The sequence below is a fragment of the Ptychodera flava genome, chromosome 17 (genome assembly GCF_041260155.1).
Source record: "Ptychodera flava strain L36383 chromosome 17, AS_Pfla_20210202, whole genome shotgun sequence".
NCBI classification, from domain to species: domain Eukaryota; kingdom Metazoa; phylum Hemichordata; class Enteropneusta; family Ptychoderidae; genus Ptychodera; species Ptychodera flava.
The window spans coordinates 14,740,359-14,757,274 of record NC_091944.1 but is presented as its reverse complement, the minus strand read 5'-3'; the positions used below and the strand labels follow the sequence as shown (position 1 = coordinate 14,757,274).

Genomic DNA, 16,916 nt, shown 5'->3' with positions numbered 1-16,916 from the left:
TATAGCATGTTTAATTTTGCTTTTATATATTGTGCAAAGTATTCATAGAGAATCTTGCAAATATGCCTTGTATTATGTCAGATTGCCAACCTGAACTGGGGTAAATGGCCAGAAGACTGCATGCTCTGGTCATTTCCTTCCATGATGTCTCTATGATTCCCCACGTATTTTGCCAGCTTGAACTTCTAATTTTTATCTGTGTTTTGTAGTTTTAGTGGTCCCTCACAGAGAAAAAGTGACTCTGACTAAAGAAGATGATGACCCATACCTGTTACACCTAGATGAATAGATAGATTCACTACCTTGCTGGTCAGTCAGCCAGCCAGTCTGATACACAAATAGCTCAGATAAGCACTTACACAAGCTTTTTAAGCATGAAGCATGAAGCAATGCATGCACTCATATGCATGCAATGATAGACAGACAGAAGAAGACACATATTGTAACATTCAACTGCAACACATGTACATTCATACATAAATACATATACACACACACACACACACATATATATACATAGATACATACATTCATACATACACACACATACATACATATACATACATACATACATACATACATACATACATACATACATACATACATATACATTATCAGTTGAAAATGTTTGCATAGGTCTCACTAGGTATCTTCTAATATATATTGATATGGGCCTCTTTAAATCTCTTGATACAGGATGTTTTAACACTATTTCTCTTGGTATCAATGATGTGGGATACATAAAGTCACCAAACTATCCTGACTTCTATGGCACCGATGAAGACTGCACCTGGATAGTAAAAGCAAACTACAGCCGCGCCATTAACGTCCATTTCATCGATTTCGATACCCAGTTCAACGAAGACTTCCTAAGCGCTGGACAAGGGGACAATCCTTTCGACGAAGATGCTATGGTGTTCATATATTCTGGAACCATCACGCCAGCGGACTGGAACTCTGAGTCTAATTTGATATGGCTACGATTTACTTCTGACAGTAGAAATAATGCCAAAGGTTTCCACATTGAACTGCAGGATATGAAATGTAAGTTCATGCCATTCAGACCTGTGTTCATCTTTCTCCCTCTTTTGAAACATAAATCTGCAAAATCAGCTAGGCGACTGATGCCGTATGTTGTGGGTTCCATCCGATTGAAAACTAGCCGTATATTCCATTAAATGATTGGCCTTACTTTATTAATCTACTCACAGATTTCAGAAACTATACATTTTAAGATATTGTAGTAAATACAAGAAAAGAAGAGAATGGTATCTTTTAGTGTCAGTTAAAAACTCAGACAATTTTGCGAACTGATGGAGTCAACAGCATGATACATAAATAGTAATGTGGGCATAATGAAGTCTCAATGAATCTCATTATGTACAAGTTCTAAGCAGTCCAAGCTAATTGGGATGCATGTTAGATTTTGATTATTCGATTATAATGATTTTGTGTTATATTTAACCAATTGGGTTGCGGATCTAATACCTTAGCACACAGGACATCTTTACCTTGGTGTGGTTGATTGTATCACTGATTCTGATGTACCAGGGTGCATGGTATTCTGTATGTGCATCCATTGCATTACTGACATTATGATAATTACAAGCTAAGGCCGTAGAAGCCATGAAATGTTGTATGTACACTCACTCTGGCCAGCTTCATTGAATCAAAAAATGTGAGCCAAGTGCCATTGACGCTATGTTTACTTTCCTCCTCCCAGTCTCAGATCCGTAATTATTGTGTTGTATGTGCTTTATATGACATAAAAACCACAAGCACTACTGCGATAACGCTTTTGTTCGTCTTACGATTTACACTTGACAGACTGTGAGAACTTAGGTATTCCACAGTGTGAGAGATTTCTCCCATATGGCGGGTCTGCCTTCTACAGTCATCTTGGTCTCGACCGACAAGCGGCAATGGAAAGAATGGATAATATCTCCACGTCGACAGAGGGCTGCCACGACCATGTTGATCTGTTCATGTGCACGCTTTTGTCTCCCGAGTGCGGTATCAATGGAACTTACAGACAGCCATGTTTTTCATTCTGTGAGGAGGTCAGAACACACTGCGAAGAGGCATACTCCCATTCGGGATATGACTGGCCTGTCAATTGCTCAAGTCTTCCCACTCCAGATGAAGTGCCAGATTGTGTCCGTAAGTGTGTGTCCTGTGGGCTCTCAAATTTGATCTGCCCGATCAAAACAAGGGAGTGCCTGAGAGTGTTAGTATGTCAGTGTGTGATGTACAAATGAATATCTATACAAGTCAATTAGTTTTTAGCTACCATAGGCATAGACTATTGTCTATAGAAGCTATTTGGATGAGTATCCTTCCGGCGTCCGGCGCCAGTCTGTATGTATGTAGGTCCGTTTGTGAGGATGTCCGTCCACTCAAATAATTTAAGAACTGCAGTACTTACAGACTTGATGTTTGTTGTGTAGATGCAAAATATGATTATAACAAACAATCTATTTTTTGTTCTTTCATACTGTTGAAAACATGCAAATTAGCTCAAAAAAGTTGTTTTTGGTAAAACATCTTCATAACTGCTGGTCAGACAGCTATAATATGTGGTATGCAGGTTTCTAGGGATGACCTAAGTTAGATTTGTTCATAATGCTATGAAATATGCAAACTTGTATTTTAAAGGCAAATATTGTCATTCTTCTCAAACATTTTTGAAAAATCTTCTTCTTCACAACTGCTGGTCAGACAGCTCTGAAGTTTGCGATGTAGGTCCCTAGGGATGACCTATTTCAAATTTGTTCAAATTGTGTAGAAATATGGAAATTTGTATTTTTAAGGCAATTTTTGTCATTTTTGGTCAAATTTTTTTCCACAAAAATCACTTGTCTTAAAGCTTTGATATTTGGTATACAGCAAATTTGATGTATTCAAATTATGAAATCTACAATTTTGTGTTTTTGCTATTTATAAAAAAAAATTGTTTCTCAAAAATTATTTTCTGATACCTTTGATATTTGGTATACAGGCTCCTACGGATTAACTTAATGTAATATATTGACATTGTGATGAAATCTGTAATTTTGTAATTTTTGGGCAATTTTTGCCATTTTTGGTAAAAATATTGTTTCTCAAAAACTACTTCTCTGATACCTTTGATATTTGGTGTACAGGTTCCTAGGCGTTATCTCTGTGTGGTATATTGAAATCATGATGAAGTCTTCAATTTTGTATTTCGCAGCTAATTTTGTCATTTTTGGTCAGGCCATCCTGAAAGAGTTATCAAAGATATCACCTTCTTCATCAACACTTGTCACAAATACAGTGGAGCTCTATCGGCTGTTATGTTAGCTCGCTTGTTTCTTCAAAACCGCTGGTCAGACAGCTTTGATATTTGTGACAAAAACAGTCCTCTTGCAACATGTAATACATTTTTGTGAAGACACCACACGTGTGAATGAGTCGAACTGAATGAATGAAAAGTTGAGAGAACAGTGAGTCTGAAACAATGCATGACTGAAAGAGTGTGCCGTGTGCAGAGGCGCTAGGGTTGAGAGAAATATGAAGGGAATATGTTTACAGCTGATAGTACCTGGAGCAGGAAGGAAGCAGTGTGGAGAGTACACAAACACACCTGTGCCAAACACAGGTTACATATTTCACAAGTTGATGGGTAGATTTTCTATGTACCATACGTATGACTTATGCAGAACATTGAGTGGACGTTTTGCATTTAAAAAATGCAGGCTGTTCCATGATAATTGGGCTTGGAATGTTGATCGTCTAGCGCTCTTATCTGGCAGTGCTTGTGTATTTAATTATTTGGGCATTTGAGTAGTTTTAATTCAGAGACAAAAGAAACCAACAAATCTGTCACGGAAGATAGGGGGATGGTCAGACGAAACGTATATGCCACATATATGACATATATTTTCCCCGTCACTTTGAGAGCAATGTTTTTCTCAAGCCTTAATAAGGCTACGATTGACCTGTTTTTTTCATCTTCATCCTGAAAACCTTCCATCTCCCCGAAATAGAATTGGTTCTCTCCCAATGAAATAAAACAAGCATTTTAACCAGGACGATCACTCCACTTTGTCTATGCGTGTCCGTATTCTTGAAAAAATATACCATCCAACCAACAGCCCCGTACTTAGTTCACCATTCCGTAGACAGAGAGAATACCACTGGATTAGACAGTTAGGTACCGCAATGCCTTATGGTTGTAATGACAACATCAAAGATATAGGCAATCTCTCAAGTCCTGGTTGTTCAGAAGTGAATGTGATGGGCCTATTTGAGTCTTCTGTCCGTAGAAGACGTAGTCATGGACATAGGCGTTACCATCGGCCTAAATTGGATACATCAGCTACATCCAATTGCCATGACAAATTTCATGAACTGCTTCTTTTATTGCAGAAGCCTTTAGGTCTCCATCACATTCGTACTTCATTATTTGCTCTTTCCATCAAGGACTTGAGAAGGTTGCATGTCTATGCATTGGGATTGTCTTTGACAGATCCGAACAAACAACCGTACAGACTGGTTAGTATTATTGCTGAATTGCACTATACAGACTATACAAGCCTGTTCGTGCTGAACCTATGACTGATGATCATCGTCATTTCATACATCTTCCATTTACTAACAAAGGAATTGATGCCATTAATATCAGCAATATACTACACAACAAAAAGGTTACATCAACTATACCTGTATACTTTAAGAACCAGTCTGTACCTATTCTGTCATATCAATACACCAAGACAATCTCCAATAAAATATTCAATTACAATAAGGCATTGCGGCACTTAAAAATTGATGAATTCCTTCAAACACCAGCATCCTGTGACTGCTCTACATCTCCCTTCAAATATACTCCAGTTGGCCATGTCATCACTGGTGATCTGAACTTGGTTGAACATCACCACCTTCGTAAGATATTATCTTGTGGACCCAAGTTCAGAGAACCTCGCAGGATCAACTGGAACCATAATTTTAAGATCATTATGGACTCAGTTGAAGATTATGCCAGGAAATGGGCTAAAAGGGAGGATGTAGAGTTGGACACACTGTCAGAATGGGTCAAATCTGTGAGGAAAATAGTGCGTGGCGGTATTGGTCGACTAAGATCACATGTTTGCAGAAGACCCTATTCTGTATTTAAAGATCCTGATGCTGTTAAGTGTTTGAATGATATCCATGACAAATATGTTGTCGTCCCTGCTGATAAAGCTGCCAATAACATTGTATTTGTCTGTAAGAAGTATTATTTTGAAGTCTTATAGACGAACTTGGTGTAACTAAGACCTCAACCAACTCCACTTACAGACAATCAATGTTCAACAAATCTGAAATTTTGGCAAACCATAAGTCATTCATGGATAATTTTAATATTACAACAAAGGATGACCATAATAAGTTGCCTAGCTTATACTGGATACCAAAGCTCCACAAAACACCTTACAAAGCTAGGTTTATCGCAGGATCTTCAAAATGTTCAACAACAGAGTTATCGAAGATACTGACTTCTGTTCTTTGTACTGTTAAACGGGGACTTCAATCATACTGTGATGTTGTCTTTTCTCGGAGTGGTATAAATCAAATGTGGATATTAAAAAATTCGAAGGAACTCTTGGAAAATTTGAAATCAAGATCTGTTTCAAAAATAACATCTATTAAAACTTTCGATTTTTCCACATTGTATACCACAATACCACATGATAAATTGAAAGAACGCTTGAAAACATCATCAACCAAGCATTTTTCTACAAAAACGGTTCACGCCGTTACAAATATGTGGTATTAGGGTATAATTCTACATATTTTGTTAAAAATACAACTAATGCTAAAGTGTTTTATACCGAGAAAGACATTATCAGTATGCTTGATTTCCTCATTGACAACATATTTGTTGAATTTGGAGGACACATTTTCCAACAGTGTATAGGAATTCCCATGGGCACTAACTGTGCTCCCTTACTTGCCGACTTATTTCTGTTCTCATACGAGGCAGAATTTATCCAGAACCTTATCAAGCAGAAAAAGGTCTCTGTAGCTCGTACTTTCAACCTAACATTTAGATACATAGACGATGTTATTTCATTGAATAACTCTGAATTCAGTAAATATCTCGCTATGATTTATCCTCCAGAATTGGAGATTAAAGAAACTACAGAAACGGCCTCTTCTGCTTCATATCTGGACATTTTACTTGAATTTGACTCCAATGGTCACCTTTCTACTAGGCTATATGACAAGAGAGATGATTTCAACTTTAGTATAATTAATTTTCCACACCTCATCAGTAATATTCCACTCTCACCTGCTTATGGGGTATACATTTCCCAGCTTATACGATATGCAAGAGCATGCAGTTCATATGGTGATTTTGTAGAGAGACATGGCCATCTCTCTTTCAAACTGTTAAATCAAGGTTACACCAGAGCAAGACTTGTCTCTACATTCAAACGCTTTTTTGGCAGGTATCGCAAGCTGGTAGATAAATACAATATCTCTCTTCGACAAATGATCACTGATGGCATCGGTGACATTGGGCCTTAGTTAGTGACCACTACCTATCTGACTTACAGATTGATATATGGCGGGTGCCACATGTGGGGCAGGATGCGCTTACTATTTTCGAAACACCTGACATCACTTCTTGGTCTTTTGGCCAGAGGTCCATATATCTTTCTTTCATGAATTTGACTTTGTTTGTACCGTCTATTTACTGTCTGTTCTGTGCTGTTTTGTGTCTATGTTTACAACTATTGTCTTACAAATTTTGACCTAGTGTTATTGGATTATGGATTGGTATGATTGCGATTATTTTATCCATACAGTGGTTCTTGTTCCAGATTACATACATACATCATATAAGCTTCTATCTGCTTAATGTTTATACTTATTTTGTTTGCAGGAGTAACACCTTGTATGGAGAATCCATGCGTAAACGGCGGCACATGTCTGCCAGTCGGTGATGATGACTTTATTTGCTCATGCACAGGAGGGTACGCTGGTCAAATATGTGATGAAGGTAAAGTTTAATTTGATTTGAAAGCATTTGCATTTGTTTGAATCACACAAATTTGACATCAAAATTCTGATTATTTTACTGAAGGAAGCAAATCTTTCCACGTAGGAAACATGTCCACAATATGTCTATCTCTCGGTGGATATAAGTTTATAAAAATTCAGCATGTTCCCAATATATACAGCCATTGACAATATGTTTTTCATTTCTATTCAGATATTGATGAATGTGCCAGCAACCCGTGTCAAAATGACGGCCTCTGCTTTGATTTGTTGAATGAGTACATTTGTGTGTGTCCGTATGGATACCAGGGTCTACACTGCGGTACGTTATATGAAGCTTTTCATGATTATAGAAAGACATGTTGTACTTTGACATGATTTACAGAGACTTGTAAAGATACATAGTTTGAGCAAAAGTTAAAGTGTTTAAGTTTTGAGGTGCATACTATCTTAAAGGTTAGCATGCGCGTCGATATTGAAAGACCAACATATTGGTTCAACGCCGATTTCACCTCTAGCCAAATTCAATGCTGGACTTAATCATTACTACTGGAAGCATTTCTATTGCAGATTGTGTGGATATTACCATTGAGATGTGCCGGGAGCTGCCTCTCAACATGGGTAGGCTAGGGAAATATTCTTCAGGGGGTTCGGACAGGCAAGCCAGTCCTGAAAGACTTGCAAATGAACTGGAGAGACTCCGCAATGACAGAGCCCCGTGCCATGAACACATGGACTATTTGATGTGTGGTTTGTTTGCTCCTGAATGCAGCATCGAAGGCCCTTACAGAATTCCCTGTAGGTCTTTCTGTCAGGAAGTCAGACGATCCTGTGAGCCAAAGTTCCTTGCCGGAGGTATTGATTGGCCAGTCGACTGTGATTTGCTCCCAAGTGTAAATGACAGCGTGCACTGCATACGCCTCCCTACTGGTAAGCTTTTTAAACATTTCACCACCATGGTTTGTCCCAAATCCATTGTTTTCTATGGTAAAGTTGGACCTGTACACAGGGAACTGGGGGTGAAAGGGTTAAACACGTCAGATGAAATAAGTGCCAGATTTCTTACATCTCGTCTTTTATGTAGGTCATGTTTTGTCATCAAAAACAGTGGAATGTTTTTACGGTAAAAGCTATTGAAAAAATATATGCAAGTAGAGGAAAAACTTTAGAAATTAATGTCAAAAATTAAGTAAATTCTCAATCGTAGTCGAACTCACAATGCATGGCTCCAAGTCTCCTAGCAATTTCATCACAGTCAAAATCGCTCAGCGAAAGCCTCAATTTAACAAAAAACCAGTGGTTTAATAACCAAGCTATCAGTTCTTAAATTTTTTCTGACTGTGATTCTTCTATGAGCCGCAGGGTTCATGAAGTATCTCTACAAACACCTACTCGCTATCAAACATAACACACAAACTTTATCAAAGCAATGACTACATCACTAAACTATATAGCAAGCTGCTTGCCATTTTGTTTGGACGCTCCCATCCTTGAAATACATGTATTTTCAGAACAAAACACACATAAAAAGGCAAACTAAGCCATAAAAAGCAAAACAGAAAAGTTGGTTTCCAACTCTCATGGCACAGAGACATGGAACAACAATCTTTGCTTCTGGAATCAGATAACGATGAGGTTTAAAGGTATACAGTCACCTGTAATCTAAATATGCCCATATATGGTCAAAGGGGTGTTCCTTGGTATTCAAAATGCCCATGTGAGGGCGCTGTTTTTAAAAAGCGGCCACTCGCTTAAAATCTGTGATTGGTTAGATTTTCTCTTTCCATGGAAACTGTGGCAAAATTGGAGCAGGTGACAGTATACCTTTAAACAAAAGTTTACGAAGAAAATAGCGATGAACAGCATTCCTAACAAATCTTGTGGCTTATGCAGGTATTTTCATCATAGACGAAATTCTTTTCACCATGCCATCAACTAACCTTTCTTGATTTTAGAAAGTGGACTTTGTGGAACACGGCTCCCGAACTTTGAAAGGATCGTCGGCGGATCGAGTGCGGCCCTTGGTGAGGTACCTTGGCAAGTGTCGCTGCTTCAGTATGGTAGCCATCATTGCGGTGGAAGTGTAATAAGTAAACACTGGATCCTGACAGCTGCTCACTGTGTGTAAGTAGGATTCAAGGATTAAACCAACATCCTCTGTTTGTAGTCATTCTTGACAGCAAGTCTAACCTTAGTCCAGCATCTTGACTTCACCTTTAGGGCTTCATACTCCATTGGAGTATGGACAAAGGCCAAGAGATGACGTTGAAATCCTAGACCAGCCTAACCTGTATGCCTAGTTATCATTCTACACTTGCAGTGAGCATTGTTTCCAATTTTCAAGGCTACATTGTCTTAAACAAAAATGATCTGGAGCAATCTTTCCCATCTGGGGAAAATTTATGTATTAGGCTTTAGTAGTATGCACCTTGAAAGTGCAAGACTTAAAACTGTTGCTCAAACTTATTCTCTTACCTGTAATCAAAAATAAAAATTGTGGTTGCTGTGCAAAGTTTGGAACAGTGAAACAAATTGCCCATCATTTTGCCATGTATGTCATTGAAAATGGCTGCCATCCCTGTGTAAACTCTATGGGGGAAAATTAAAATTTGTATTTTTGAAAAAAATAAGACAGTGAAAGTGTTTCTTTCTCCCAAAGCTTTAAAATGAGCCCCTTTCAAGTGGCAGATCAGAAAAGCATTGTAGAAATTTGAGTCTGAATACCTGTCCCGGAGGCGTGTTCTACCTTGAGCCTATATTTTAGGCAGCATGCATTGTGGCGTCTACTTTGAAATTGTTTTCTAACAATTTCCCCTTTTTCATATCTCAGCCAATACACCAGTGCATCCGCTTGGACAGTCAAAGTTGGTTTTACATCACAAGCAAGTGGATCGCCATATCTATTTGAAGCACAAGTTGCTAGGATTGTGATGCATCCGTCGTACAATTCAGGAACGGATGCTTGGGACCTTGCTTTGATGTACATTGACGAAGCAATAGAATATAATGACTACGTTCGGCCTATCTGTCTGCCGCCAGTGGATGACGGTGACTTCTTCCGTGACGGGCAGTCTTGCCTGATAAGTGGATGGGGAGATCTCTACCATGGTGGTAAGGCACCGTCCAATTTACCCTTTAAGATAAAACAAATCCCAGCCAGGTAGAAGACCTCTGATACTCCGTCAAAAGTAAAATCATGTATTTCACTTATGTCCATGAATATGTAAAAGAATGATATCAGGCAGACAATTTTCCATACTTAGCAGCAGGGGATTAGATCTTGAGAAAAAATTCCTAGCAATGACCTGACAATTATACCTATCATTGCATCCTAGCCATGGATACATCATTGATTTACATTTCACTGCACAAAAACAATTTCTTCAGTAGGCTTGGTTAGTACAATTACAGTGATTTCTCTCCTTTATCATGTCTTAATTGTGTTACAAAAAATCTATGAGGAGAATGTATCTCAGAGTGGTAAAGGTAGCTGCATCAATAGGACTATTCTCATCATTAGCATTCTATTGATTCAGAAGTTTTCTTTCAATGTAGACAATGAGAGTCAAAGTCCAAAATGAGCAAATTTCTCATTCCTTCTTAAAGTGTGCATTATTAGCTTACGTTTATCCAAATCCCCATGCTTAGTTATCGGAATGTTTTCTCGCAAGGATCCTCACCTGATGATATGCAAGTTGCAACGATTCCACTGGTTAGCCAGGAAACATGTCGTGCACACTACAGCTACAGTAGGATACAGGATAATATGATATGTGCCTATTATCCAGGTGGTGGTGTTGATACATGTCAGGTAGGTATCTCCAAGTTATCTTGCCGCTGCGTATAGAGGGACTCTTTGAATTCACTTTTCCCGGGACATCAATCTAAACTTACGGATGCTGCAGCAGTGTTTGGGTCCATCATGATTTAAGCCATTTGTTTCTTGAAAAATACAAAACTTTTAGGACAGTGGCATTATGTCTGTCTGTTGCAGTTTTGTTGAACTTTACTCTCTCTGATAGTAATTAACCATGCATATTTGTCACGTGTTTGATGGGTGTAGTACTGATAGACAAGATTGCCCTTAACATGGCTTGCATTTTCAGTTTGAATAACCTAGAAGATTTACTGAAAGATCTGTAGCTCCAGGGCTCTCAGCTCTACAGCTGGAACCTAGAGAGCGCCCTCAAGAGACAAATCTTTCAGTCTACCTGGAAGAAGCAATAGCTATATTTGTTGCCAATGAAGAGTTCCCTAACTTGGTGAATAAGATTGGCAAAATGGTAGCAGCTTCTTCCAGTGAAAGTATTTTCTACAAAATCAATCGTTAGTTACTTTGCATGGAATTGTTTATTTCATTTGTGACATTCCTTGCCACTTTATATCAAGAAGATGTTGGTGATAAAGATAAAGAACTAAGGCCAAAAAAAAAATTGATTTGTTTCTGGTCAGCATGCGCATCACTTCAAAGTGTGGGCGTCAACTCTTTTTTTTCCTGTTTTTCATTTGCCCCTATGGAAAAAAGGGGAAAATGTATCAAATTCAACCAAAAATAAAAAAAATTGAAAAAAAAAATCGCGTTGCCGCATCATTTTTGCAACGTGTCAATGACCAGAAACAAACCTTTTATTTTTTTTGGCCTAAGATAGTCACAGTTCTTTTTGTTAACAAGCTGTCAATATGTAACAGTTCTATTTTTTTTCTATCTCACTCTTGTTTAAGTCATTTAATATCCCATTTTGTGTAATTCGCTCTTTTATAGGTTGAAACATTGTGATATTTTATCTTAATTTTTAAATAATCTAAAGCGCATTGAGATTTTTTTGTAAATATGTAATGAGCTACATAAGAGAAATTATTATTGTTTATATTATTATGATTATTATGATTATGATTATTATTATTATATGATTTTCAACTGAGACCCAGCTCATTGGCATCAAAACTAGTGAGACAGGGATACACAACAAAAAGACTCGTTAGGACTTTCAAAAAGTCCTACTGTCGATATGACGACATTGTGGCAAAATATGACACCTCGGTCACTCAAATGATTAGTGACAGCATTCCCGGCTTTGACTTATTACAGTGATTCATATCCTGTATCATTTCATACAATATTTAGACAATTTTGGGACCAATCCTGATGGGTGTAGCATGCTAGCAGGGTACGCTTACCCATTCCAGACACCTTGGTACCACCACTAACTATCAGTGGGTCAGGATGGTCCTACTTAAATTTGTAAAACACAAATGTCCCATGGACCTGGTAATGTACTACCTTGAATGGAAATGATTATTGGACCAGTTTAATGTCATATTATTGTTATCATCATCATCATCATCAATGCGGATAAGCAAAAAAGAAATTTTGTCCATTTTAGCAGTAATATAATTTTTTGAAAATCTAGTAAAAATCAGAGAGCCTATATTTCCTCCACAATGCTTTCATTCTGTTGTTGGTCCAAGTTGCTGAGTACAATATTATATCATTTCACAACATTTTTTTGAGAACTGGACTAGGACAGTCAAACCCTGTTTTAAAAGTTATAACGGCCAGGCTGTTACTATTTTTTTCCCTTTTGCAACGTCTATGGTGTGCTAAAGTTGACTCCTTGCCTTCCTAGGGCGACAGTGGAGGTCCCATGGCCTGTCAAACAGATACTGGAAGATGGTATTTAGCTGGGGTGACAAGCTGGGGTGATGGATGCGCACAGTACGGAATACCTGGCGTTTATGCACGTGTTACTGCTGGCAGATCATGGATTGATGAAGTCACGAATGACCTGATATGAGTATGTTTGTATTGGATTGTCCTTATTAAAGCCCAAATCGCTTCAAATTATACGCATTATCACGGTCCCTCTATCATCGGTCTGGCAACGGCAAGTTTTGTATTGTCCCTATCCGCGTTGATGGCAAACAAAACATTCAAAATTAATATCGATACCCAACGGGTTGCCGTCTTATGAATATTCAGATCGACGTCAAAAAAATCACCAGCATGGAATGCAGTTTGGAGTTTTGCGCTTGCGCACTGCGCATTTGTGTACAGTTGACGTAATAACAATTACAACGTGACTGCTACGGTCGAAGTAGACCATGTGGAAATGACATGGCGATTTTGTAAATAATGATTGGAGCTTCACTCTCGAAGAAACTGTCGACATCGAATGCCAAATTTGACATGTCAATGACGATGCGGCGAACGCCAGCATTCAACAGCAGCCTGGGGCCAACGTCACGTAAGACAGCTGCAGAATGAGTGAACCGATTGCAACAGAGTGGAGCGTAAACAAATCATGTAAACAAAATAAATGCTACAAAAATTCCCAACTCAGAAGGAAACAAGAATGTTAAAGTACCTCACCAATTTTTTAAAGACATGTTTGTCCATTTAATTCAAAATGAATACACTGCATTTGACTTTCAAGTTGTAAAAGAGTCTAAACTTCACATTAGCTGGTCGGTCGTTGCGAACTAAGGATCTATTACGCATTCATTTGATCGTACCTACCGAAAACGACAACCAATGTCTCATTTCGTGTAACATTTAGATCTCTCAAAATCTAGAAACCACATTTTTGTGACCGATTTCAAACAACTGTCACAAGTTTACATACTTATATAACTATAGGACATTTATCGATGAGGTTTAATTACAGGGGGTACTACTCACAATAGCCGCCATCTTGACTCAAAACAACAATCACTAGTCAGAAAAGACACTCGATATTCCGAAAAAGCGGCACTATGATATGTAGTCGCTAAAAACCTGCCCACCAATTACAAGTAGGTTTAAAGCATACGATGAGGATAGTAGTAATTTTGTTCTTGAAACGTACACTGAGAAGAAGAGTTCACAAAAATCGAATATGCTTCGACCGGCATACTCGCAAAGGAGATCAAACACGCAAACAAAATCATTGCAAATGTTACAAGGAAATGCTGCTAACTATTCATATAAGTCAATTCTCACTCAGGAAAATGTACATTTCTGCTCACTGTAAGGTGATTCGGACCCACAAAATTGCTGATTTTACAAGAAAACGGCTATAAATTGGCTATAAACACAGAGCACTGCATTCGAAAATGGCGCCCAACGCTCAGTTGATCGCGTTGCTACGGACTGACCCAATGGTCATGGTGATTCACACCTTTGACAATGGAAGTTAATCTGCGTTGCCACATCGGTGATAGAGGGACCGTGACATTATTTTCATGATAACTTTTGAATTTATATGCCACTTTGGACACTTATGACAGTGTTATACACTTTTTTAGTCTTTAATGGGTCTCATTCAAAGAAAACCCTTGGAAAAATGAGGATCTTTTGAGATTGGTTTATTACACATTCACAGCTATTGGGGCTTTAATTCGTAGTGCTACTTTCAATAGTAGCAGTTGTAGTTCCTAAGGTATTACTGCTTCTGTAAGTGCTCTACTACTGCCTAGTATGTACCTCAAAAGTGAAAGGCTTTGACATTTGCGCAAACTTTCCTCAACGTAACTTTGAACTGTACCCTTTTTAAAACAAGAATAAATATCAAGGGTTACCGTGCAAAGCTTGGAACTAAAGAAAAAAATTACCCAAAATCTACGGATATTTGAAATTCAAATGTCTGCCATTCCTGTGTTAACTCTATGGGTAAAAAAGCATATTCGTTTTTCAAAAGACTTTGACAGTTTAAGTTTTTCTTACTCTAAGAGCTTCAAAACTAGTCCCCATAAGCAGTAGACCAGACAAGTATCGGAAAAATTTCGGTGTCTGAATATCTTTTCCCGAGGTGCAGTCTAAGACAAAAACAGACTTCTGATTTGGTAATACACACTGCCACTTCTACTGCTCTACTCTGCAAGCATCACTATATCTGCCATCGCTGCATGAGATCAAATTATTATTACACGTGCTTCCATTACTGCCTACCTGCAGACTTCATTTCAAATGCATCAACTAACTTTCTTGTATTCTCAAAATTATACTACAAATTTACAGATTTTAGGGTTTGGATCACAGCAAGAAAAAATAATCTTCATTTCCAGGATGGATTTATACAGGAAACTCACACATTTCTTTACTTTTTTGTATGATTTTATTTCAATGCATTATTCGATCAACTACTTTGATGTTAATGGGTATTTCTGTTACATCTCTTGCAGGTCTGGCAATGAATTTTGAAGTTTTTAACCCTGACACCAAATATCCAAGTGTACTTTCATAACATCACACTGCTTGAGGGGTAATATAATATATGCATATAGTCAAGAGTATTTGTATTTTTATACACTATTTACTTCAGTTCACAAACTAAAACAGAGAAAATTTAATCATATAAAACTTTGTAGTAATAATATGTTACCCTCAATAGACACTATATAACTGCTGATAGTTACCTACAAATAAACATAGTACTAGTACTATTGAGCTATATTGACAATCATTTTGTGTTTAGAGTTACATGTATGGGGAGAAATTGTTTCTCAAGTTCTTTAGATAAAATAAGGTAAAACTTTGTAATAAGAATATGTTAACAACAATAGATAGTGTGTTAGTGCCGATAGTTACCTACAATTAAACATAGCACTATATGGGCAATTATATCATACCAGTATATTGATGGCGCAAATGCAGCAATTTGATTGGTCGAGACATGAATAGAACCGTGGTATATTCACGATATACCACGGTTGGCACATGCGTGAACTCTCGGTAAGTGCAAAAATCCTTTTTTGACGTTCCATTTCCAGAATTTCAATATACTGACATGATATAATAGCAATAAAGCACACCCAGCTATGCTATACCACTTGATTTTGACCAGTTTACTCCATATATGCTATCGCTCATGCATATGTCGTGAACTGTGCACCGTCAAAATCTCGTGGTATACCATCACTGGGGGTACTTTATTGCTTAATCATTTGTGTTTAGAGTTATGCGGAGAAACTGTTCTTGAGTTCTGTTGATATAATAAGGTCGACATGTGTTCTGTCATGATGCAAAGAGATCAAAATCGAATTACTCAATCATGATAAAGAGTTATCAAGTGTGTACCAGTAAGGCACATGTGCATGTGTAAAACCGACATGGACGATGTTCGTTGGCCGCATTCCTTTGAGTGAATATTTACAATGTTGCAATGTGGATTTTTATGACACAATTACATTTATTGTATTCACTTGTACAGTATTGTTATTTTCATAAATTTGAATTTTTTTGTGAGAATACTATCTTCTAATTTTATTGAACAATAACTGATTTTTAAAACTAAATTAACTACACCAATGTTTATAATATTATAATTGCACATTTACTTCGTACATCCATACAATCCGCATCGTCTAAGTTAATCTCTTGAATTTAAACTTGTTTTGTATATGCAAGGATTTCTGATCAAAATTCCCTTCAAAGCCCCACTAGCTGTATCTCTTTGCACTTTTACCATCAGACGGTTTGATATTAAATGCAACTTGGTTAAAAATGCTTACTTAAATGTGACCACAGAACGTTTTTAAAAAACTGGCGACGAATGCACAACTTCAATATTAACAATGAAACAATTTTTGAGTTTCAAATCAAATATGGCGGCTGCAAAAGTATGCATAAGCACCTGAATTTAATCAACCAAATCCATCACTAAGCATAGAAATAGTGACATTTTCAAACACAATAGGCCTATTGCTCAATAACCAGAATCCAAAACATCTCCTGGAAGATTGGATGGTATTTTTTGGTAACTTAAATTTGACAAGATACGGTAACAGCTCGCCGGGCTTTAAAGTTTAAAAGCTTTAAAGCTCTAATGTTATGTCTTCGAATGTCATTCTTATTTGTTTTAAATGTGACTGCAGTTGATGTTTTGGGTGAAGCATATGTTTGGAGAATAAACAAGTCATTTGTTACAGTT

At 37.5% G+C, this 16,916-nt stretch overlaps 1 protein-coding gene across 6 annotated transcripts in view; it reads left to right on the top strand.

The window, feature by feature from the left end:
* The window catches only part of LOC139115543 (uncharacterized), a 125,273-nt gene extending 108,357 nt beyond the window's left edge, over positions 1–16,916 (top strand). For all 6 annotated transcript variants that reach the window (XM_070677735.1, XM_070677733.1, XM_070677732.1 and 3 more), the window contains 10 exons: positions 697–1,044; positions 1,828–2,160; positions 6,893–7,009; positions 7,223–7,330; positions 7,579–7,938; positions 8,964–9,132; positions 9,839–10,119; positions 10,680–10,819; positions 12,636–12,803; positions 15,169–16,916. In XM_070677735.1, the coding sequence (XP_070533836.1) occupies positions 697–1,044; positions 1,828–2,160; positions 6,893–7,009; positions 7,223–7,330; positions 7,579–7,938; positions 8,964–9,132; positions 9,839–10,119; positions 10,680–10,819; positions 12,636–12,803 (2,024 nt within the window). In that variant the 3' untranslated portion in view covers positions 15,169–16,916. The remainder of the gene's footprint in view (positions 1–696; positions 1,045–1,827; positions 2,161–6,892; positions 7,010–7,222; positions 7,331–7,578; positions 7,939–8,963; positions 9,133–9,838; positions 10,120–10,679; positions 10,820–12,635; positions 12,804–15,168) is intronic.